Source organism: Erythrolamprus reginae, chromosome 3, assembly GCF_031021105.1.
Source record: "Erythrolamprus reginae isolate rEryReg1 chromosome 3, rEryReg1.hap1, whole genome shotgun sequence".
NCBI classification, from domain to species: domain Eukaryota; kingdom Metazoa; phylum Chordata; class Lepidosauria; order Squamata; family Dipsadidae; genus Erythrolamprus; species Erythrolamprus reginae.
In genome coordinates, this window is record NC_091952.1 from 136413653 (window position 1) to 136439095 (window position 25443).

Here is a 25443-nt window from a genome sequence, read left to right on the forward strand (position 1 = left end):
GCGGCATGATACGCGCATCTTGCCGCCTTGAGCGCCACTTTGTAAGTCTTAATGTGAGCTCTTACAAGTGTTCGATCGGATTCAGACTTACTCTTCCTCCATCGCTTCTCTAGACGTCTCTTCTGGCGTTTCAACTCCCGGAGCTCCTCATTGAACCATGGGGCTCTACGGGGTCTAGCGCCACGGAGAGGTCGCAACGGCGCAATTCGGTCAAGAGCCTCCGCTACAGCCTTGTTCCAGGCCTCAGCCAGAGACTCTGCCGAGTTGTGGACGAGTGTATCTGGAATAACCCCAAGCACCTTCTGAAAACCTTCTGGATCCATCAGGCGCCTGGGAACAATCTAATTGGTTCCGCCTCCTTGCGGGGGAGGATTGGAGCCAGGAAGTTAAGCCGCAGTAGGAAATGGTCCGACCATGACAAAGGCAACACTTCTAAGCCCCTTAGTCTCAGACCATTATTCAATTGCTCAGAGAGGAATACCATGTCGGGTGCGTGTCCCCCCTCGTGAGTCGGACCCTGTACTACTTGAGTTAGGTCCATGGCTGTCATGGTGGCCATGAACTCCTGTGCCAGTCCAGAGGCTTCGCCGAGTGACGGCAGGTTGAAGTCCCCCAAGACAATAAGTCTAGGGAACTCCACCGCCAACCCGGCTACCTTCTCGAGTAGCACAGGCAGGGCCTGTGACACGCAGCTGGGAGGCAGGTACGTGAGAAACAGGCCCACCTGAACCCCTAAGTCCAGCTTCACAAGGAGGGACTCGCAACCCACAATCTCTGGAGCAATGAATCTACGTAGGCCAAGGCTCTCCCTGGCTATAATAGCCACTCCTCCCCCCCTTCCCTGGGGTCGAGGCTGATGTCATATCTGAAACCCGGCTGGGCAAATTTCAGAGAGAGGAACTCCTCCCTCTGGGCCCAGCCAGGTTTCAGTTATACAAGCCAGGTCGGCCTCCTCATCCAGGATTAAATCCTGGCCACAATGGTTACAGGTTGCAGGGCAGGGTAATGTTTACCTAAGCTAGAGGTTGGGAGACAGGTGAACAAGAATTTAGGGTAGCGTTTATATAAGAGGGGGATATCAAAGTGGGCATTTTAAATAGGGATAATGGACTTGACATAAAGGCGTGCTGATGGAGGTGGTTGCATTTCTTTTCTGGTTTAGTTAAATTGCAGATACCAAGGAGATTGCCCTTTGTTTTTTTTGGCCCAGATGTGTATCAGTAATAAACATTACAAATTAGTATAAACTTGGCCTCACATAACACATCATTCTTTCTAATTCTCAGGTGGGATATAAAGTTCCTCTGTGGTTTTGACTGCTGTCCTTTGTTGTCTCAGGATATCTAATTACTGCTAACAAGAGTTTTATATTTAGCTATTCCCAGTTTTATATGTATTTTTTATCTTTTAAAAACACCTATTAGGGAAATCTAACCCACAACAATATCTGCTTATCCTCTGTATTTGTGAGTGAGGATGGACACTGGAAATTGGGAGGCATGGAAACTGTCTGCAAGCAGAATGAAGCAACAGCAGAGGTAGAATCAAGCATTCTATTCTGTTTTCACACACAAGGGGACTACTTTCTGTTCCTTGAATGGTCTTCACCATTGCATTCCACTCTTTGAATAATTTGGATATTTTAGATTCCAGCATGTATTACAAGCCAGGCATGTTGCCTTTTTTCTTTTATCAAAACTGTAAGCAGAGACCCCAAACTTATAGCACTGAACACGAAGACACGAAACTAAATGATAAGGTTCAGTGAACAATTATTTAGGGATATTGTTGTAATCTTGCAATGACATAAATATATATAGTCTAATGAAGACACTACTTTGCTAAAGATGAAAAAATATGATCCCTTGATATAAAATAATTTTTAATTAGGATTCACTATTTTGTTATAATTGCTGTGACATGTGAGGATTTGGTTTCCAGCTTTGACAAAATGAGAAAAGTGAAATTATTATTAAGGTTGTAAAAATGATACCTGACTTCTGTATTTGCAAAGTGTAAAGTCAACCGAGATGGACTGAAGCTACTATTAACTTTCAGTAGTTATCAATATTTCATATTGTCCAGTATAGATAAATTGCACTTCCTGTTCCTTTCAGACAAATTGCACACCATCTTTTGGAGACAGTGATTTTGCTCTATGGATGAAGCCATTAGAAAATATTTCACAATCTTATTACAGAATTTTTGGGCTATATGAAACATAGCTTAAAATGATTCATTGGGATTTTGGAATGTCAGATAACGTATCAAGAGTAGAGGGATAGAGAAATGCTGTTGATATTTGAATAAATATACAGATGTGTGGTAAGGAAAGGACAAAGATAATAAATACAGGCTTCTGTAGCTTCTTGTTTTGACAGAAGTTCCTCTGCATTAATATAGCTCTCCATTGTTTCACCCATTGTAGTTTCTGCGTAGTATCCAATCAATACGAGAGGATTCAGGGATACCACCTGAAGAACAGGTAGGTGTCATCATTGTTTATGCAGAAGAACTTTGCTGAGACCAATCTAAAAGATAACTTCAGAAAATAGTTTTTGTTAATGTTTCATTTAATTGTTCATGTATAGTAACTAAACAGTAACTCTTCATTATCTGTTGCATGAATATTATAAAAGATACTTCATATCTTTTAAAGATAGCAAGATGAAATGGTATTATTCAGTGTTGGACCCATCTGTAAGGAAAATTGATAAAACTGACATAAGAGTTACATTCTTAAAAATGATAATTCTGAAGTTCCCTCCTTAAATATATTTACTTTGAATTTCAAATTTATCAGATCCAGAAGTTCAATATGATTTTTAAAAGCAAATTTAATATGTGACACCTTCTGAAGTTTGGAAGACTTTCATTTAAAAACTGAGGCAAAAATTCATCCAGACATAATTTTTATACTTTTATACTAAGTTGCTTGATATACTTTTAAAAATCAGGGGTGGATTCCTCCTGGTTTGGACCAGATCACCTGACCTGGTAGTAACCCGCTGGTGATGTCATGATGGTATCATGAATCTGGTCCAGTCGGTGCCACTTCGTGGGTGCCACCATCTTCTTTTTGGAAATTTTTCTGAATTTTTTACTGTTTGGAATTTTTTCCCTCTAGTGCTGCTTGAAAAAGGCCCCTCATGCCCACCCCCGGGTTTATACTTCCTTCCTTCACCTGAAGTACAGCTGATCAGCTGTGTTTCCGGCTGATTATAGCTATTGAGCATGCATGGAAGCAAAATTGCACAAGGGAATGTGCATGTGCCTGTTTCACTTGCACGCATATGAAACATCATGATGCAAATCAGTGGCAAAAGAAAGTGGAACCCACTCTGATACCCATAATATATGTGTGAATCAGAATATTTTTTCCTGGATTATATAGGTACACTAAAACTTTGATTTAATGGTGAATTAATGGGTATCTATCATTTACTTCCTGCTACCTATTCAATTGTAAAATACATCATCGTAGTGATGTCATGCAAATTATATAATGTATTTGAAATTTTTTACTTCATTTAAACACATGATACAAAATATATGATTTTACATCAGTTATAACCATTATATAAATGATATTAGATTTCATAAATTCAAGTAGGATCTTTGTTGTATTGTTGGTGTCATAATACAAATGCTCAAAATAGGCTGAGGTTGATGAAAGATGCTAAGAGCAACAACAAAAAACATATTCTGGAATGTCTACGAGTTGGTCAATAAAAATAGCAAAATGCTAACAAATTGAAAAAAAAAAGCAAAAGTCCCACTATTTTAAGTCATTGTGTGTGTGTGTGTGTGTGTGTCTGTCTGTCATCTATCTTCTATTCATTTCTACCCCTTCTTTATTATTTTTACAAATACAGTTACACAAGGTGGCAAATATACTGTATCTACCTTCCTCCTCCTATTTTATTATGTCATTATTTAATGAGATAATCTGTAGTCTGCTCAATAAAAACAAAGATTAATGTTAAGCAAGGATTGCAGCAATTGAGATAAGCTATTGAACCAGAGTTAAGGAGGAGAATATAAGGAGGAGAATGTGGAGAAATTTAAGATAGAACAAAAACAAGCCTTTTATCATAAACTAATATTTATCCCAGCATCACCTCTGGACTTCCGTGTTTTTGCGATGCAGCAGGGGAATCCCAGATCGCAAAAATGGGCGCTTCGCTGGCAACGGAAGTCCGGAGGTGGGGTTTCCCAGCGAGGGAAGCCTCAGCGAAATCACAGCATCGCAAAAACACCTAAGTCCTTGAAACCCCACCTCCGGACTTCCGTTGCCAGCAAAGTGCCCATTTTTGTGATGCTGGGATTCCCCTGCTGCATCGCAAAAACGCGGAAGTCCAGAGGTGGGGTTTCCCAGCGAGGGAAGCCTCAGCGAAATCACAGCATCGCAAAAACGCCGAAGTCCTTGAAACCCCACCTCCGGACTTCCGTTGCCAGCAAAGTGCCCGTTTTTGTGATGCTGGGATTCCCCTGCTGCATCGCAAAAACACGGAAGTCCAGAGGTGGGGTTTCCCAGCAAGGGAAGCCTCAGTGAAATCACAGCATCACAAAAACACCGAAGTCCTTGAAACCCCACCTCCGGACTTCCGTTGCCAGCGAAATCAAATTGTCCACTTAGGAAGCAACACTGATTGATAATCAATTTCACATGCTGGTGTACACATTCAACTTTGTACAGAACAAAGTATTCAATGAGAATATTTCATTCATTCAGATCTAGGATGTGTTATTTGAGTGTTCCCTTTATTTTTTTGAGCAGTATATTTAAAGGGAATGTTTCAGAAATGGTAAGTGTCTTCCATATAATATTTTTATTCCCCAGTCTGCAGACTTCCAGCTTCTTCATGAAGACTATGGGCATTCCCGAGACGCCTACTCATTTGGTGTAATGGTTGAAAAACTGCTTACTTTTTTAAATGAAGAAGGTAAGAAATCTTGAAAATAGAATGTATTGTCTCAAATGTAAATATATTCACAATTCAGAATAGATAAATGAAAATATTTTATATACAGTGCTTACCCCCCTGCAACTTCCAAATAAACAGAAGATCCAGCCTGCAGGCGGGGGTGTATTCTTGGGGGAATATATAAAACCTGATAGCTCTTGAGATCCAGGTGAACTGAAAACTTCCTTTTGTTAGGAGAAGGACAATGGGGAACTTGTTTTTGGGATGTTGGATCAATCACCACTGGAGTCTAGTGGGGGCTCCAGGAGACTTCATGAGTTTCTTTCCATTTGAGGTTGCAGCACTGGAGTGGGATATAATGGCACCCAATTCCATGCTTGGTTGCTTTAAGGAGAGACGAGGAGCTGGTGGAGTGCCAAGTTGTACCCATGTCCAGTTGGCGGGGAAAACTTGTTCCACACTGAACCAGCCGCACCCACCCAGTGCACCCACCCAGCTATGCCCAGTTGTCCATTCCAAATCATTTGCACAGAGTCATCTGTGCCAACCTGATTATGCCCACTTGTATGCGCCCACTTGGCCAATGTAAGCTGTTTAGCATTGACTCATCTGTCCCCACCCATCTGCATCCACCCAGTCACATCCACACAGCCACACCAGCCACCCACTGGTCTGAACCCACCTGGCTACACCGAGTCATCTGTGCAGACCCTGCACAGCGTGGGCTTTGTCCACTTCCTCCAACCATGTCCACCATCCGTATTGAGCTGGCCATTTGAGTCATCCCACCTGCTCTAAGAAAGTTCTGGTTTTAATCATTTAAAGTGTATAATGATAGAAGAAGTTGCGCCAAGATATTTTTTTCAGCAGGTAATTAAACAGAGTGGGTTTCTTTACAAGATCCTGTACTTCATATAATGTTGTTGTAAAACGCTGCCTTTTAATGCTGTTCTGTTTGTAAAAAGTCACACTTGTACTGTTCGGGTCGTATACGACCTGGACCAAAAAAGATTTAATTTAGGTACTTAAATTTGGTCTTTTTGAAAACGTTTTTCACTGGGATACTAATTTGAACTTTTCTGAACACACTGAAAGTAAAATTGAGATGAAAAAAATAATGCTTATATTTTTATTTTGCCCACCCCTAGCGTTTTTGCAAAAGCTTTCAATTTATAGATAGTTTAGCCTGCAAACTGCATACAATTTTGCTATATTTGGTGTTGGATTACTAGTTTGAACATTTATGAACATAATGAAATGAAAATTGAACAGAAAAAATTGATGCTTATTTGTTTATTTTGCTCATAAAAGGGCCGCCCCCCATTTTTTCAAGCATTTCACTTTATACATTTTTCTAGTCCCCTAATTCAAAATATTTTCAATAACTTTGGCATTGATATACTAAAATGAACATTTCTGAACATAATGAAATGAAAATTGAACTGAAAAAAATTGATGCTTATTTGTTTATTTTGCTCAGAGAAGCCCCCCGCCAGATGTGCTCAATTTTTTCAGTTTATATACAAATTATGCTGTGAATTCAAAATTACATACTTGTTTTTAGTAAAACGGATTTCTTTCATAAAGCTAGTTGTCTGGCTATCATGTACCTTTTCAAAAGGATATTCCAAATATTTTCAGCCAAATCTATATAGAAAGTAAAAATAATGGCACACAGCAAGGCGGGGGTGGGGGGTGATGGCCATTTTCTGAGCAAAATAAACAAATAAGCATCTTTTTTCCCCCAGTTCATTTCTATTTTTCTTATGATCAGTAATGTTCAATTTAGTATATCAATACCAAAGGGGGAAAATGTTTTTGAGATTTGTAGCCTAAAAAATATATAAACTGAAAAAAGTGCTTCAAATCATTGTCCGGGGGGGAGGGGGGGGCTTTCTGAGCAAAATAAACAAATAAGCATCTACTTTTTCAGTTCAATTTTCATATCATTATGTTCAGAAATGTTCTAATTAGTATCCCAGTGAAAAATGCTTTCAAAAAAGTTGGAACTGGCAGGCTAAAAAAAAAAGTAAAGTGGCAATGATTCCACATAGCCGAAATGTAGTTTGGGCTTTCTGAGTGAAATAAAAATATAAGCAGCAATTAGAAACCTTAGGGAATATTTTTCTGATGATCAGCAATGTTCAATTTAGTAAATCAATGCCTAGGGTATTAAAAATATTTCAGATTTGAAGCCTAAAAAAAAAGGTAAAGTGAAACTGATTGCACACAGCTGTGGGTGGGTGGGGGGCTATTTCTGAGTAAAATAAACAAATAAGCATCTATTTTTTTCAGTTCAATTTGCATATCATGTTCAAAAATGTTCAACCTAGTAATTCAATGCAAAAGGTTTTAATAATATTTTGATTTTGGAGCCTGAAATATATATAAATTGAAATAATTGCACATAGCAGAGGGGGGGGGACTTTTATGAGCAAAATAAACAAATAAGCATCTATTTTTTAAAGTTCAATTTTCATATCATTATGTTCAGAAAAGTTCAAATTAGTATCCCAGTGAAAAAAAGTTTTCAAAAAAGTTGGAACTGGCAGGCCAAAAAAAAATTAAAGTGAAAATGATTGCATACAGCCGTGTGTGTGTGTGGGGGGGGTCCTATATGCCGCCCCGAGTTTTCGGAGAGGGGCGGCATACAAATCCAAATAATAAATAAATAAATAAATACTGAGCAAAAAAAACCCCAATAAGCATAACTTTTTTCAGTTCATTTCTATTTTACTATAGTGAACCAATGCAAAAAGGTAAAACAAAAGTTTGAACTGGCAGCCTGAGCACAAAAGCGCTGGGGGGGGGGGTTTACAAACAAAATAAACAAATAAGCATTACTTTTTCAGCTCAATTTTACTTTCATTGTGTTCAGAAAAGTTCAAATTAGTATCCCAGCGAAAAAAGTTTTCAAAAAGACCAAATTTAAGTACCTAAATTAAACCTTTTTTGGTCCGGGTCGTATATGAACCAAACAGAACAAGTGTGCCTTTTTTTGCCCAGCAAAAACTAAGCCCCCCCCCCTCCCAAAAAAAATTATCAAAGAAAGAACCCCTCAAATGATACAAAGTCATGAAATTTCAAGTTTCAGATATGCAGGGAAATTTTTTTACAGGGTCTCAAACATGGCTTCGAGTCACATACGACCCGAACAGGACCAGCACTGAATAACTAACTTCAGGGATTGTGTATTAGAATCCTTAGAAGGGGTTTTTTCAAAACTCTGTTATATTGTATATCAAGGTAACAGTAGTTTGAATATAGATTGGATCAAGAATTGGTTTAAAGGTTGAAAAAATTTAGTGTAGTTGTTTTTGTCTTTAATTTAAAATTTGGAATGTTGATCCCAAACAGAATAATTTTGTGCTTTTGACATTGGAACAAATAAACTTATAAACTCTGCTGTGCATCTATTAAAGTTTTATTTTCTTAAAATTTTCAAGAAGAAAAACCTGTTCTTCAATTCCATTTTCTGTTATATGTAGTTGCCATTTCAGTAATTGTATCTTCATTTAGCTCATTTTATTTTCTTCTATAGCCACTAATATGAAAAAAGAAGCTGTTTTGGAGAGTTCATGTTTGCTTAAAGTGCAAAAGAATAAATCATTTTCATTTTTAGTACACTCTCTTGATTTGACAGAACTGTTTTATCTTTGTTTCCAAGAGAATTGATTAGACTTTGTGTTCTAGTTTCAGAGGATGTATTTTCCAGCTTTCAGCATACATTAGGTTCCACTTTGCTAAATCCAGATCTCACATGCCGTTCCCCACTATCCAACCTACTGTTTCATGAATTTTTTAGGTAAGTATGTTACTGAAATATAAACTAACTTGCAAAGGGGAACTTTACCGAACCTGGTTTGTTTTCTAATTAAACATGGGTAAAAGGAGCTATATATTCTTAGTTAATTTTTATTGTTCTTGGCATTAGCAACTAATACTGCAACTGCAATTGCTTCAATTTTGGTGATATATAAGATCAATAATTTGAATAGTCCCAATGTTTTTCATAATCTTTGATCAATTAGTGTAAGCAGCACTAATTGACAAAACAAGCTTTGGTTAAAACAATGATCAATACTATTGTCTACATATTTTTTTACTGCGCTCACCCCGTTCTTATAGCATAGTTTCTGATGTGATGTTGTTAGTTTTTTGTTTTTATTTTTTAATAACTAACTTGTGCCAGAGCCTGAGGTTGATTTGGCTGAAAAATTAATATGAATTGTTCTTGGGAGAAATCTCTTAAGGTTGTGTTTTGGTATCATGTTATTGTGAAGCACGACTGCATCTTTCTATTTGCAAATGAGTTGTTTTTATTTGTGGATGTTGAATTATTCTGTTCTGTTTGTATGTATTTGCTCAATAATGGCTTTTTAAACTTTTTCAGAAATGATTTCTTAGAAGTGGTAAGCTTTCTGAATAGTTTAACACTGAAATCTGAGGAAGAAAAAACAGAATTTTTCAAGTAAGAAATGTTGACTGGTTTTTAATTTTTACTTTTGTATATTACATTCCATGGCATTTTATGAAGTTTTTGTTTGTTTGACTATAGTAACTTGATAAACTGAAAATAAAAATAACTGGGAAAGATGCTACAATATATAGTTCAGGCAATCTCCTGAAAATTGAGTAGCAGCATCAAATTATAAGAAGCTAATTCTCCCCCCCCCCCTTTGTGCAAGTGGTTAAGTCATCCTCTGAAATCTAGAATTATTTTTTTAAAGTTCAAACTGGTAGTTCTAAAGCAAGTTATGACGATAGTTCATTACTATATTATATTCTGATAAATACCGGTAGATCAGGAACTTTTGTCTGAATTAATAATGTGTCATTCTTTTCTACAGTACTTTATCTTTCTAGTGAAAAAACATAACTTATAACCTTTTATATTAGAATTATGTATTCTCCTACTGACCTATGACGTTGCTTGATATACTTAAAATAATTAGCATTTATTTATTTGCATTCTCATAAACATTTGCACATGAATGAAAATATGTTTTAAAATTTCATTAAAGTTATTTGAAATCAATGACATTTTTTAAAATATAAAAATAATTTGCAAAAGAATGATATACAATTTGTTTTTTTTTATTATGAAGAGTGTCCAGAACATTATATGGAGATTTATTTTTCTTATGCCTTCGAATCAGTCTCCTTGGCAAAATTTCAGAAGTGGTTTGTCATTGTTTACTTCTCAGGGCTAAGAAAGAGTGACTGGTCTAAGGTTACCCAGCTGACTTTATGCCTATGGTTGGACTACCGCTCTGGGTCACCCAATTTCAAGCCTTATGCCTTAACCACTTCTCCAAATTGCTCTTTCAAGATCAAACTGGTCCAGTATTAAAGATCTGCCAATTCCAAAGTACTTGGTTTCAATCTTTCAACAAATTAATGAACAGCATGGACTGTTGCTGTTTTTAAGATTGCTTGGTTTATATTTTTCCTGTGATTTAGTAGATCTGTGGCAGAAACCATTTGGGGACACCATTATTCACTCAGGCCTATTTGGAAATAATATGTAAAAGGGATTTTCCCAATATTTATTTATATACTTTGGAATGCTCTCCACTGAAAAAAAATTGCTCTGCTTTCTTGTTATTTGAAAGAAAGATAAATTTAGTCTTCAAAGTTGCTTTACCATGCAAATGTTTATCTGTTTATATCAAATATTAATGCTGTTAATTCAAATATTAAAACTGTTAAATTGATTTTTAAGTGAAATAAGGCTCACATAAGGCTTTATATAGGAACATCTTAAAAAGAATGGTTGCATGAATATTCCCAGCTGTCATCCAGTTCTGCTACACAGAAATAACATTTTCTCCGGAATGTACATGAAATAGAAAATTGCATCATATTCCAAGTGTCAAAAATGCATGCTCTTAAACTTTATTGTCAGTTTGAATGTACATGTATAGATTATAATGTACATTACATAGACTACATAAACATGACAAAATATATAAATAAATACAAAATGATACATATACCCACAGAGAAACAACAGAGTCTAGTTTGGATATATACATGTACATGGCGAGAGAAACAAATCTTGTGATTTTACCAGATGGCTAGCATAAGGAACAGAATCTGACAGCCCTGCTAGAAATACTTCCGCCCAGAGGGGAGCAACAGAAACAAACCATGAAGTGGGTGTGGGGGGAATCTAACAATGCTTTGAACTCCAAACACATAGCACTTATAAGCAGAATCCTGAATGACAAGAAGCGAGCTTCTCATAATATTCTTGGCTGTCCCTCACCACTCTCTGAATGGACTTTCACTCTGAGGCACTGCAGCCACCAAGCCAAACAGTGATGCAGTTTGTTAAAAATTCTTTCTTAGTTGCGTCTCTGTAAAAAGTGGCTAGGACAGGAGGAGAAAGAAATGTAGATGTTGGTTTGCACGCTTCACTAAGGATGATGTGGAAAGAGACCAATTCAGAATGTTGGTTATCTGCACCCCCAGATACTTAATAATGTTGACCCTCTCTACAGCTGCATCCTTGATATTGAGTGGAGTATGACCATGCCATCTCTTTCTAAAATCTTTAATGATCTCCTTTGTTTTATTAATTTTTAGAACCAGGTTACTTTTATTGCACCAGTCCACCAGAACCTTCACCTTTTCCCTATATGCATCTTCATTATAATCCCAGCTAAGACCTACCACTGCTGTGTCATCCGCATACTTCACAATATGATTTGTAGCAGATTTGACACAGCAGTCCTGAGTCATCAAGATGAACAGTAGCGGACTTAAGACAAAACCCTGTGGGTAACCTGTAATCAAGGTCATGGAGTTGGAAAATTTTCTTCCAGCTCGCACAAACTGGAGCTTATCAATAAGAAAATCCAGTATCCAATTACATGGACTATTAAAACCTGATTTGTCCAATTTGTTCACCTAAGTTGTTCACGCAAAGTATTTCTGGAATTGCTTCAGATATGCAGGAGGATGACCTGATTATTGATAAGGAATTGTAATCTGCATGTGTTCTAGACCAAATTAGCACCCTCTGGGGTTGTTTATATAGATTTCCTACTGGTCAGATATCATGAATTAGAGACTTCAAAGTCATAGTTGTATCTTCACATGGAGAAGAAGTGAATATTGTGTCTTGTTATTGAGGAGGGTGGAGGGAATATAATAAGGAACGTAAATATTTAATTATGTGACATTTGATTGAATTTTTTTGGTATTATTTAATGGATTATTATAAATGCTTTAATTTTAAAAAGTGTAAGCTTGATAGATTTGATTTCCAAGTTATTAATAGCTTCATATTTGCAAAATTACACTGCTCAAAAAAATAAAGAGTATACTTAAACAACACAATATAACTTTAAGTAAATCAAACTTCTGTGAAATCAAACTGTCCACTTAGGAAGCAACACTGATTGACAATCAATTTCACATGCTGTTGTGTACATTCAACTTTGTACAGAACCAAGTATTCAATGAGAATATTTCATTCATTTAGCTCTAGGATGTGTCATTTGACTGTTCCCTTTATTTTTTTGAGCAGTATATATTACTATATTTGAGGATAGAGAACCGTAGAATTAATGATGGTGCTTATTCTTATATGCAAAGGGTTTGACCTGGTTTTTTTTTAATGCTTGAGGTGAGAAGTGGTAAATGTATATAAATCTAGATACTCTGAGGTACTGACCAATTTCTTTCTTAATATAGATTCCTGCTAGATAGAGTGGCTGGCTTGTCAGAGAAGTTGATTGCTTTGCGCTTGGTACCTCTCTTGCTCAATCAGCTTGTGTTTGCTGAACCAGTAGCTGTGAAGAGTTTTCTTCCTCATCTTTTGGGGCCCAAGAAGGGTAAATATTGACTACTATCTCTCCAGAGTTGGGAGTGCCCTAGAAGTGCCACAGGATGAAATTATTAACCAGGTCATATACATTAGGGGACAAAAGTTATTATGGCTGCTTTCACCTCTTCTGCCATGTTTTCTATGCTGATTTTCTAATCCTCTCACTAAGATAATGGATGATCTAAATGTACTAATGTAGTTTTTGTTCTTAGAGATTAATGAAAGTTGCCATATTGACTCCTTTCCTCTTTCCCATTGACTTTAGTAAGCAGGTACTGAGGCTTTCTGTTTTTTTACAACAGTGCCTCAAATGTTAGAAAAGATAACAGTTCTCTTAAACACTTTTAGTTTTAAAATTTTAATAGTTAAATGTAAAATGAAATGTTCGTGATAATAGTTGTGACAAAAACTTTGAATTGCCAGTTTTAACTGGAATCATGTTTAACTTTCCAATTTCTTCACGCCAGATAAATTGAGTGAAAGCCAGATCAAGGGCCTGCTGTCTCCGGCTATGTTCCAGGCACATGTCAGCCCAGTGCTGCTGAAACTCTTTGAGGTGCATGAAGAACATGTTCGGATGGTACTGCTTTCTCACCTAGATGCCTACGCAGAACTGTTTACACAGAAAGAGCTAAAAAATATCATATTGCCACAGGTGAAAAACACTGTGCATACTGCCCTGCTTCCTTGCTTTGTCACATACCATATATATAAATTCTGGAGGCTTTTTTCCCAACCCATCTATGCATATGAGATAGATGATACAGATAGACAGACATTGTGTTGCAATAGTGGTGAATATCTGTAGTACAGGATATAGTGTAGGTTCAAGGTGAAGGTTCATTCTCCGAGGTTGTGGGTTGGTTTCCGAACGTTTCATTATCATGCTAGGTAGTATCTTCAGTTGAACTTAGGGGAGTTTTTGTCTAGACTCCACTGAAGATGTTACCTTTCTCTTCCTCCTCCGCCCAGCTCTCCCCACCCCACCCAATGGGCATCCTTCTAGTTCCTCATGCGGGCCAGGAGCGCTCCGAGCTCTGGTCCCACGCCAAGCACAGCTGCCGGTGGGGTTTCCCCTCTGCCTGGCTTCCACACAGTCCAGGTGGGAGGGACTGAAAAATCCTGCTATTAAAGTGCCTCCAAAGCTGAGGGAGGGAGAAAAAACTGACTTGGCCATGCAGTTTGGAAGTGGGGGGTGTCGCACTGCAGAATTGGGTCTGGGGGAGCATCGCTGTGGTCCCAAGCTGTGAGGGCATTCATTCCACCTCCTCCCCCCTGCCTGCTCACGCACGCCCTATTCCCAGCAGCTGTGCTCCCTCCCACCGATCGAGAAGCCTTTTCACTTTTTTTGGTCACTTGTTTGTTCTGTGGGGAGCGGGATCAATAGGAGGAGGAGAAGGAGGGCACGCATCTCTCCTCCTTGCTTCCGCTTCTCCTTTCGCTGCTGCTTCTTCCAATTAAGACAGTTTTTGAGCCTGCGGGGGGAAAGTGGGGAGTTTGTCGCCTGCGCACGTGTGTGTGTGTGTGTGTGCGTGCGTGCATGCCGCCACTGTCCACTGGGGAATCCCGCCGGCTGCAGTAAGAGAGCGCATGCATCCGGGCTCGGGTTTGTAAGTGGAAAACAGTTCGGAAGTAGAGGCAAAAAAATCTTAAACACCTGGTTCGTATCTTGAAAAGTTCATCAGTAGAGGCATTCCTACGTAGAGCTACCACTGTATAGAATTTGTGCCATGATATCACAATGCATGTTTTGTCATGTTATCATTGTGAATACCTGTGCTGGGTAATATAAGGTGACCACCTCAAGGCATGGGTAATTATGTATACCTGGCAGTTATTTACTATACATTTTCTTTATAGTAAATAACAATTACTGGTATTATTTACAAAGAGTCCAACTAGTCCTTTTCATTTCTCTTCAGAATAGAATAGAATTGAATTAAATTTTATTGGCCAAGGGTGAATTGACACACAAGGAATGTGATTTCGAAGTTCTAGCCATCCTCTCCATCTGGATTGATTTTTCCCTTTATCCATCTTTTCTTATTTACATAATTACACCACTTAGTTTTATCTGTGCTGGACAGTCACAAGTGGAAACAAGTATGTGGCCTTTAAAAACACTTTTGTATAAATATTCAACTCTAAATCTACAGAAAGCAGATAAATCTGTAGGTGTTATAGCCAAAGCACCTTGAAAGTATCATTGTAGTAATTGCTGCCAATAAACTACATTTTTTAATATCTTCCCCAGTGGTGGGCTACGATCCAGAATGCTAAATTGTGCTCGCTGCTGCAACTCATAAGTGCTTGCGGGGCCAGCACGATTTTGCTTCTGTACCTGTGGAGGTAGCAAAATCGCGCACTGAGCCGCAGATGCGCCTGTATTTCAGCAAGGTTTTTTTGCTTCCATGCATGCCGAAACACGGGCGCACCTGTGGCTATGTGCGTGATTTTGCTACTTCCACAAGTGCAGAAGCAAAATCGCGCTGGCCTCGCAAGCACTGATGAGCTGCAGCGGCAAGCGCAATTTAGCGTTCCAGATCGTAGCCCACCGCTGATCTGCCCCCTCCCCAATACTACAGCTATTAAGAAAGGGATTCTTCAGAACTATATTGTTGTTTTTAAACTGAAAATGGATAGGAAGCTAACTCCATTTGACAGAATATCTTTATTCTAGGTTTTACTTGGCTTGCGAGATACTAGTGATTCTCTCGTGGCTGTGACACTGCAAAGCTTAGGAGTGCTAGTCTCGTTCCTTGGACCTGATGTGGTTGTGGGGGGTGACAGAACAAAGATCTTCAAGCGTTCAGCCCCAAGTTTCACTAAAATTATGGATCTTTCCTCTGAAGGTAAATAAATATAGCCAATTTTAAACCCTTACAAAGAAAAGAAGCTCTGTTGATGAAACTAGAACAGACAGTATAATTGGCACAACATACTTAATCACAATCTGTGCTACACTTTAAAAAAAGAAAGCATCAGGGACAAAGTTTCATGCTTAGGATTCATTTGGGGATAGTTATTGAACCATTAAATTGCAGTAATTTTCTTCTTGATATGGAAGGCTGTTTACATAATAAGTTCTAAACAAAGCTAAAGTGTAATGATGTTATGTAACTTGAAATATTTGTAGCTAGTAGGTAGGAATCATTAATTGATACAGCAAGTTATTTTTCATAAAGTAAAACAATACTGTTTTATCTTATTCTGGGTGTTTCGTGAATGTACTGGGTCATCAAAGAATTAGCATTACCATCGTCTGACCTCAGATATGCTTCTGGATTTTACTGAATTCATTCTTTTTAATGGGAAATATGTAGGCAAACAGCTACTGGACAGAGAAAATAATTTTTGAATTAAAGACTTCCCAGGAAAGAATTGTCTCTGCAATTCAATTTACATAGCTCCTTATTATTTTTCCTCTCAACAGTGAAATTTCAGAAGATATAAAGTAGCACAAGAGACTCATTCATTATCATTTAAGAAACAAAGGGTCAGGTCACGTCCCAAAAAGCTCTAACAATATCGAATTAACACATTTCATTCATCATTACATGTTATATCTGTTCGGGAAGGTTGAACTCATGCAAGATTTTAAATCACTCTACCGTACCAGTAGACTTGTGGAACGAAATCCCATGTACAGGAAGAGCAATGTCAGGAGTTGGGCTTAAGGCTCTGTTTATTTTATCAGTTTATCTACGTAGGGTGACAAGGGGAAAGCAAAGGCTGATACTGCTGGGAATGAGGATTCCTGTTCAGATGGATTGATTTGAAGCCCAGATTTGGCATACAGATCAGATTCCCCATCTCTGATTTATTACATTGCTAGCAGTTTTTATTACTCTTTATCCATCTTATGATAAGAGCAAATAATTCATGCTTTTATTAATGAAACTAAATAAACAGTATTCTGAAAAGTATTAAATTTGTTTAAAAGTTTTGATATTACTGGCTTGCTGTATATCCTTATATATGTATTTAAATTCTAACAGACTGTTCTGATGATGTAATGAGCTGTGAGGGCAAACTAATTTATCTGCCACTACAGCATAATTCAAGTATGTTTCTCAAGTGCCACAATTCTGGAAGTTTGTCCTTCAGCAATAAGAACAACAGAACAGAGGAAGGTTCTCACATTGCCCTAAGAAAAGGTAGCCTTGGTCCTGCTTATTTTTACCTTTCTTTCTAAAAAGTATTATATGTGTCAATCTAAGACAAAATCCAGATCTATATATTTGGGTAATATATTGGGAAATCTATAAGATACTCTGCTTCTTTTGAATGTAAAGTGAAGTAGAGCAATTGAGAAAATTCTAGGCTAGGCAGCTGTTACTCAACTTTAAAAACATTTTTAACCCTGTATTATAATTAAGTTTGTAAAATAATATGCCTGTATATTTAAGTACAAAAGTGTGTCTGTGTGTATGACTATTTAGTTTCACTAAATCACTGATCAAAGCTTATGTATAATCTCTAGGAAAGCAAGACTCTTTGAACTTGTATAGTATTCCTAGTGGAATAAGTACAATAAATAATGGCAAAAACTGCCACCACGTGACTGAGAAGACAGAGGAATGGCCAGACTGGAATGAGTGTGAAGAGATGAAGCCAGAAAAAAGTAGAATTGCTGATAGCAAACTGAAAGATTTTTATGTTAACAGCCATCCATGTCTTGTCAATCATGATGGAGAAGAGAAATCTCCCTTTAAGCTCTCTTCAGGAAACGCTCACTATGATAGAGGGATAAATGACATCACAGAGCTTCAGCTGCCTCCAAATACATTTGCGCCCATAAAAGAACTCAGAACTCTCCAAAATAATTCTTTGCCAGAGTCTATCAGCAACAGTGATGGCTGTGACCCAAGAGACCAAGATCAAAAGTCTTATTTGACCAAGACATCATTTCTAGAGAAATCTCCCAAGTTGAAAAGTGATTTAGGAGAAGAGTTTGTGATCCAGGTGAAGAGAAAAGAATTGCATGACACAGAACTGGACTGGTTTGCAGACATGGTCCCAGATATCAAATCTTCATCATCACTCTTAGTTATACCAGAACTAGAGACCCATTCATTTATGCAAAGTAACTCAGAGACAGTTTTGAGCTCTCTGAGCGATGGACAAGAAATGCAGTTTTCTTCTAAATTTGCAGCATCAGAAATTGCAGAGGTAAGAATTAGAGGAACAGAAGCTCTAGTACAGTACTTTATAAAACGCTTGCTGTGTATTAGTTAGTGACTAAAGTTATTAAAATCAGGTTGATTACATGAGTGATATGGCAGACATTTTGTCAGCTACATTCTTAATAGATGTGCTCACACAACACTGATTCAACTGAACTGTTAGGACAGTTCACGATCTAACTGAATTGAAACTTGGAATAACTTGATTTCATTTTCAGATGAGACCTACGGTATTTCTGAGGGGCTGAGGGAAAGTCTGGTGTGCTTTTCCCTTCTTCCCATCTTGTGTGTGGCTTTTGTGCCAAGCCAGCAACCCTCCTCTCAGGCACTTTCCTTGCCTTAGCCACATATTTTAATTCAAGTGCAGCACATCTATTGGACCTCCTTCCCAGTACTGTAGTGTACTTTCCTTCTCCTTATATTCCTTTAAGTGCTATGTTATTTTCATTTTCTTTATCACCCACTGCACCCAAAATTTGTGTTCCATATCTGTACATTGTCAGGAGACACATCATCAGAATCTCATGTTTTGTACAACATTATTTCTTGGGTTCTGTTTTCAGTTGTTGCACTGGCAAAGAGAGTACTACATGTCTCTTTAACAGGTGATTGCTTAAAGAAAACATGTCTTAGCTACCATCTCATAACAGAAAAAAAACCCCAAATCTGAAATAGTTTTATAATAGTGTTAGAGAAAGGGGACAATATTGTTATATCATGTATCATCATGAAGTTGTCTGTGTCTGAGTTGGATGTGGCATCCATGTTTCATTCCGTAATATAGGAAGGGCAACAAGTTCTTAATAGTGTTGTAAATAAATTCTTGTTATCAGTATAAGTTTTAGATTCAGGAAAACCAGGACCCCCAAAATGGTTGTGATTGATATACTTGTTGCTATTCCTGGAAAATAAAAATGATACCCTGTGGGGAAAAAATGCACTTGTTTGCTAACTATTATAAAGCAGTGGTGCAGAGTTCAATAATGTCAATGGCTGTCTTCATGATTTGATCATTATTTCAGGTGGATGGTGTTGGCTGGGAAGAAGATGATGACCTGAATTGGGAAGAAGATACTAACTGGTGATGATGAAGATCATCTGTTGGTTACAGTTCAATAGCGTCTTTCACAGTACCCTGAACATTTAAGTCCTCTTCTCATTCTCCACTTTCACAATGAGAACTTGGTATTGGCATATCAGTGCTTGCCTTTCTGAGTTTAACTTTTAAGCCAAAACTACAACAGGGATTTCCCTGCTTTGGTTGCTAACAATTGGACAAAGATATGTGGTTTTATATTTCCACAACTTTTTATTTGTGAAGAATTCTAGGAAAAATAAATGGATAAATCACTAGCTTTTTGTGCAACTTATTTTTATGAGTAAACTGGCTTCAAAATATTTATGTTGATCTTATAAGAGAATCCTACAAATGTTTTACAAGGGTAATTGTGGAGTAACTGAGATTAAATTAGGACAGGAGAGAAAAACTACAGGATAGCAGCAAATCGTATACGAGACAGTTTATTTCCAAAATAAAATGTTCTGAAGGGGATTGTTGAGTAATCAGAAAGCCATAATTATAAACAAAATTAACACACAGCTTTCTAGATCCAGAATTACTATTATTTCTGCCTGTTTTGGGTTCAAGCCTTAAATGTGGAACTTCAGTTTACAGTACGATACTAAAATCATCCAGAAAGGACACCTTAGTCAGATCAGTTTATATTATTCTTTAAACTGTGCAATGTCGCCTGTAATGCTTCCAGTTTCTTTGCAAGCCAAGTAGGAGGTGGGCCTTTCTGTAACAATTGCTTCATGGTCTCCAGCGCTCTTTCAACATTGTCAATTGCCGACTTGTATTGCACCTCAGTGGGTGAGTAACAAATTCTCTTGGGGGAGGGCTACAATTAAAAAACAGGAAAGCAGTTCTGTAACACAAGGATTTTAAGCAGGGGAATATAATGAACCCAGTCAATGCAATAAAATCCAACAATTTCCCATGACACTGTGATTTTCAAGCCCTATATTCCTTTTGTTTCTCATTAGAAGATTCAAAGTGGCTCTGTTTTAAATATATGAGTATTTATGCCTGAAATTAATATTCCTTGATAACCAAAAAGAATATATTGTAATGCTGAGGGAAGCTTCTTCACATGCAAATAAGTAGCATCTTTTCAGTTACATACTTCTAAAGCTGTTCCGATATTTACTGGCTATTTATGCAGCAGTTTGGAAACAAAAATTAATAAAAACATATAATAGAGGTCTTAATTGGTTCTGGGAGGAGGTTTGTAAGGTGAAAAGTTCATAAGACGAAACAATGTAAAACCGATTAATACGTGCAAGCAAAAAAAAATATCGCAAAAACGGTGCTTCGCTGGGTGCTGCCACCCGTCTGTCACCTTCCGAAACAGCTGGGCGCCGAATGCCGAACCCGGAAGTTCGGCAAAAGTTCACCTTCGCAGAAGAGCCATGGAGCTGTCGGCCGGTCGGGAGGCTCAAACGGAGGTGAATTCCAATAGGGAATTCCAGGGGCGGAGCTTTGATGTCACGAAGATGTCCTTCCTGGAATCCACGTTTTGGCCGAACCCGAACGCCAAACCCGAACTTTTGCCAAACTTCTGAGTTCGGCGTTCGGGAGAACGCCGAGAAGCCACCCGGCTGTTTCGGAAGGTGACAGACGGGCAGTGACACTTCTTGGCGTTCTCCCGAACCCAAACTTTTGCCAAACTTCCGGGTTCAGTGTTCATGGCGGCGGATTCATAAGGCAAACAAAGTTCGTAAGAGGCAAAAAAATTCCGAACCCCGCGTTCATATCTTGAAAAGTTCGTATGATGAGGGTTTGTATCACGAGGTACTACGAGTCCAATTGTCAGAAATTCAGGTTTGGAAGTAAGATTGTTGTAAAACTATAGAAAGCTTTATATTTAGAAAACAATATACAATAGTCCTTAGACTTACCTTACCTACTTAAAATGGCTCCTCTAAATACAAGCATTAAAACAGCATTATGAAAATTCTGTAGTGCTGTTTGAAATTACAGCAGCACTTATGATCATTTTTCGCACTTATGACAGTTACAGCAGCCTCACGATCATATAATCAAAATCCAGATATTTGGCAACTGACTCAGTTATCATATCTGCAGTGTCCAAAGATCATATGATCACTTTTTTGCAACCTTCTGATAAACAAAGTCAATAGGAAAGCCATTCATTTAACAACTATCTTATTAATTTAACAAGTGCAGTGATTCACTTAACAACTCTCCCCCTTGCTATTTAATATCTACATGAAACCGCTGGGTGGGATCATCCAAGGGCATGGGGTGAGGTATCATCAGTACGCTGATGATACCCAGCTTTACATCTCCACCCCATGTCCAGTCAACGAAGCAGTGGAAGTGATGTGCCGGTGTCTGGAGGCTGTTGGGGCCTGGATGGGTGTCAACAGACTCAAACTCAACCCAGACAAGACGGAGTGGCTGTGGGTTTTGCCTCCCAAGGACAATTCCATCCGTCCGTCCATTACCCTGAGGGGGGAATCATTGACCCCCTCAGAGAGGGTCCGCAACTTGGGCGTCCTCGATCCACAGCTCACATTAGAGAAACATCTTTCAGCTGTGGCAAGGGGGGCGTTTGCCCAGGTTCGCCTGGTGCACCAGTTGCGGCCCTATTTGGACCGGGAGTCACTGCTCACAGTCACTCATGCCCTCATCACCTCGAGGCTCGACTACTGTAATGCTCTCTACATGGGGCTACCTTTGAAAAGTGTTCGGAAACTTCAGGTCGTGCAGAATGCAGCTGCGAGAGCAATCATGGGCTTTCCCAAATATGCCAATGTTACACCAACACTCTGCAGTCTGCATTGGTTGCCGATCAGTTTCCGATCACAATTCAAAGTGTTGGTTATGACCTATAAAGCCCTTCATGGCACCGGACCAGATTATTTCAGGGACCGCCTTCTGCTGCACCAATCCCAGCGACCAGTTAGGTCCCACAGAGTGGGTGTTCTCCGGGTCCCGTCAACTAAACAATGTTGCTTGGCGTGACCCAGGGGAAGAGCCTTCTCTGTGGCGGCCCCGGCCCTCTGGAACCAACTCCCCCCAGAGATTAGAACTGCCCCCACCCTCCTTGCATTTCGTAAGCTTCTTAAAACCCACCTCTGCCGCCAGGCATGGGGGAACTGAGATACTCTTTCCCCCTAGGCCTTTACAATTTTATGCATGGTATGTCTGTATGTATGTTTGGTTTTATAATAAGGGTTTTAACTGTTTTAATATTGGATTGTTATATGCTGTTTTTATTACTGTTGTTAGCCACCCCAAGTCTACGGAGAGGGGCAGCATACAAATCCAATAAATAAATAAATAAAATAAATAAATAAACTATGGCAAGGTCATAAAATGGGGCAAAACACATTTAACTGACTCACTTAGCAACATAAATTTTGGGCTCGACTGTGCATTTTCTTGTTTCTTGCAAGTAAGATTTCATCTTACTATTAATCACTTTAGTAAATGTGATTCCCTCTGTGTATACATCTTAGATATGTACATTTTAATTGGAGTTAATTCCCATGAATGAAAAAACTAAGATCATATAAATGGTTGTTAATGTCACAGTATCTGTGAGTATCCTCAATTAACCCTAAATTTTCCAAGATAAAAATAACACCGTGATACCCCTTGTCGTTCTGAAGTAAGTTAGACTTTCTCATTGAAAAGACTACAGAATACCTCTCCAATACGAGCTCTTTGCCCTTCAGCTCTGGCCTCCAGGAAGAAGCGCATAAAAAGAGCATTTTCTTCTTTCATTCGATCTGCTTTTACTTTTGGTGTCTCCTCAATATGATTGCTCTATGAGAGAAAAATAAAAATAACCAGTATTAATAATCAATGACCATTAATAGATAGGAATATCATAGAAGTTACCTTAGTTTGCTACTACAAGTGGGGCAAGGAGAAATAAAATTGACACTCAGATGGAGAAGAATAAAGATCTTAAAACCATCAACTCTAAAGCTGAAGAAGCTTCTTGGATGCTCTTGAAAGAAGCACTTTTGGGACAGCCATGACCTGGATGACTGAGAATCACCATCTGTTATTTTTTTCCAAGTTGTCTTCAGTTAGAAAAGTACAGATAGACCTCAGTTAGTGACTGCCTCAGGCAATGACCATTCAGAATTACAACAGATGAAAAAGTAATTATGTAATCGATGCCTGCATTCACGGCCATTGCAGCATCTGTCAGTCACACGTTCACCATTACAGCCAGTTAGCATGCATGACTTTTTACTCCCCTTCCCCCCAGTGAGATTACTTAAACAAGTGATATGTTCCTGAGCTTTCTCTGCAGCCCTTTCCCAAAAGGTACTAATGGCAATTTAAACAAGTTGATTTATGTGACCTTAATTGGCAAACTGCTTTCTGTAACTGACAGGACTTTAATCATTTCCCCACTTTCAGCTTTTGTTTGCCTCCCAAGCAGCTCAGGACTCAGAGTCATGAGTGGATTAGACAAATAGCCAGGGCACTGCTTTCAATGTACAGCCCCCACTATATGCCTGCTTCCTTTCTTGTAATCCTTCCATATCCAATGAATGTAAGTTAATTCTATTCTTGATAATTATCCCAGCAGAGTGGCCATTCCAAAGAGCAGAGGAGTAGGGAAAAAGGAAAGTCAAAGTAAATTTGAAAACACAATTAAAGTTTCTTATCTGTTCTGCAAGATCAATGTGTTTTAAAATGATATAGTATGCACACTTGTTCATGAAACATGAGTTTAAAAGTAGGTTTGACACTAGAATTGCATTGTCACTTGTATTTTTTTTTATACCTTGGAGAGAAAGTCAACAACTTTGCTTTTGATTTCAACAGAGTTCAAACATTTCTGAAGTATTTGTTCATGACTTGTTCCCTTGATAATGAAACAAACAGGAAAGTAAGGAAAGTTTACACCAATAACTAGTTGGTTTATTAGGGTTAACAATCAAGCAATATCAAACAATATCTACTAAGTACTGAATATATTCTGCACTAGATAAACTTAGATTGCAGTAAATGTAATAGTAAAAGTATTGAAAGTATTCCTGATTCTGCTGAAACTAATTATCTTATGTAAACAATAAACATTACAACCAAAATACACTTCAAAAGAAATAAAAACACTATACAACTTCTTCAAATATTTTCTTCCTCAACAACTCATGCTTTAAGATTTCCATTTGTCCAGAAACATGACTTGTCAGTAAGCAAATATGATCTGCTGTAATAAGTCAGTCATCAGTATAAGTAATTCAAGGATGTTGATTCAGCTAAAGTTAAATCATTCTAACAATCATATTGCTAATAATCAGCCTGCTGTTCCCATCCCTATATTCTGTCATGCAAAAAAGAATTGCAGAAAAAGAATACTTGTGGGCAGTGTTCCTTCTAAATTTTTTTTGGGGTGGGCGGAAAAGTATAGTGTCTGAGCAGCAGTCCCTTCGGGACTGGGCGGCACAGAAATAATAAATAAATAAACAAACAAACAAACAAAAAACCCACCCTGTTTTGCCTCAGAGAATTTCAAAATAAATTACTGTACTGTGTGTCTATAACAGTGAGCTCATAACAGGGCAACTCTATCAATATCAAAATGCCACTTAAATAGTTGATCTAGTTTCAAACTAGATTTTGACTTTCTTTCTCTCTTCCTTACTCCCATTCTTTTTCTTTCTCTTTTCCTTCCTCTCTTTTTTCTATCTGTTTCTCTCTCTTCCTCTCTCTCTCTCCTTCCCTCTCACTCTTTCCCTCTCGGCTTCTGGGCAGGTTTGGAAAACTCTGAGTTGATGATGATTTTTAAGTGAGCGATTGCTCACTGCTCAGCTTAGAGGGAACTATGCTTGTGGGGGAGTTTTAATTTACAAGGCAAAGGCAAAAATCTATCTTGCCTCTATGGTTTCCTCACTTTCTCCAAACTTCTAGTTATGAAATATAATTCTACCTTTTCCCAATACTGTGGTAGATGCCGATTTTGAATTTGTACTTTAGGCAAGGCAAATGTTTCTGTTGCTTCTACTTTCTCCAAATTTCATTACAGAACAGTCCTAAAGGACAGGTTCTGCTTCACAAATGGATTTCATCATGAGTTAATTATTTGTAACAATCTGAAACTACTTAACTTGGACTATCTAAAACTTGAAAAACACAATTGGACTTACCTCTGCAAACTGAGTGAATGACTCTATGGCATGTTGTTGTATTAGCCAGCTACTGTTAGCCAGTAAAGAACCAAACAAACAGGACAAGCTGAATAGAAATTGATCCTAACAAGTGAATAATACAATTAGTTTGGTTTAAAGCTTTACATTAAAGTAGCAGCTATAGAGATAGGCCTATATAATTTATCTACAGCTCTAAAATTAAATCACAACAGTGATTGCTAATAACAAATGGAATTTCACTCCCTCCAGAGCAAACCAACTAACTTGTAATAACATATTGCAGTGG

At 38.1% G+C, this 25443-nt stretch overlaps 2 protein-coding genes across 4 annotated transcripts in view; one reads left to right on the forward strand and one right to left on the reverse strand.

The window, feature by feature from the left end:
• The window catches only part of SCYL3 (SCY1 like pseudokinase 3), a 36062-nt gene extending 16758 nt beyond the window's left edge, over positions 1-19304 (forward strand). The window contains exons 4-14 of one of the 2 annotated variants that reach the window (XM_070746813.1): positions 1425-1538; positions 2429-2485; positions 4844-4946; positions 8622-8733; positions 9322-9399; positions 12633-12772; positions 13233-13420; positions 15446-15617; positions 16764-16922; positions 17249-17937; positions 18974-19304. In XM_070746813.1, the coding sequence (XP_070602914.1) occupies positions 1425-1538; positions 2429-2485; positions 4844-4946; positions 8622-8733; positions 9322-9399; positions 12633-12772; positions 13233-13420; positions 15446-15617; positions 16764-16922; positions 17249-17937; positions 18974-19036 (1875 nt within the window). In that variant the 3' untranslated portion in view covers positions 19037-19304. The remainder of the gene's footprint in view (positions 1-1424; positions 1539-2428; positions 2486-4843; positions 4947-8621; positions 8734-9321; positions 9400-12632; positions 12773-13232; positions 13421-15445; positions 15618-16763; positions 16923-17248; positions 17938-18973) is intronic. The other variant, XM_070746814.1, reaches the window with a different exon arrangement.
• Positions 19305-19456: 152 nt separating this feature from the next.
• Positions 19457-25443, reverse strand: part of FIRRM (FIGNL1 interacting regulator of recombination and mitosis) — a 49758-nt gene continuing 43771 nt past the window's right edge. For both annotated transcript variants that reach the window (XM_070746811.1, XM_070746812.1), the window contains 4 exons: positions 25155-25259; positions 23789-23869; positions 22690-22809; positions 19457-19852 (listed from right to left, as the gene is read on the reverse strand). In XM_070746811.1, coding sequence (XP_070602912.1) covers positions 19667-19852; positions 22690-22809; positions 23789-23869; positions 25155-25259 — 492 coding nt within the window. In that variant the 3' untranslated portion in view covers positions 19457-19666. The remainder of the gene's footprint in view (positions 19853-22689; positions 22810-23788; positions 23870-25154; positions 25260-25443) is intronic.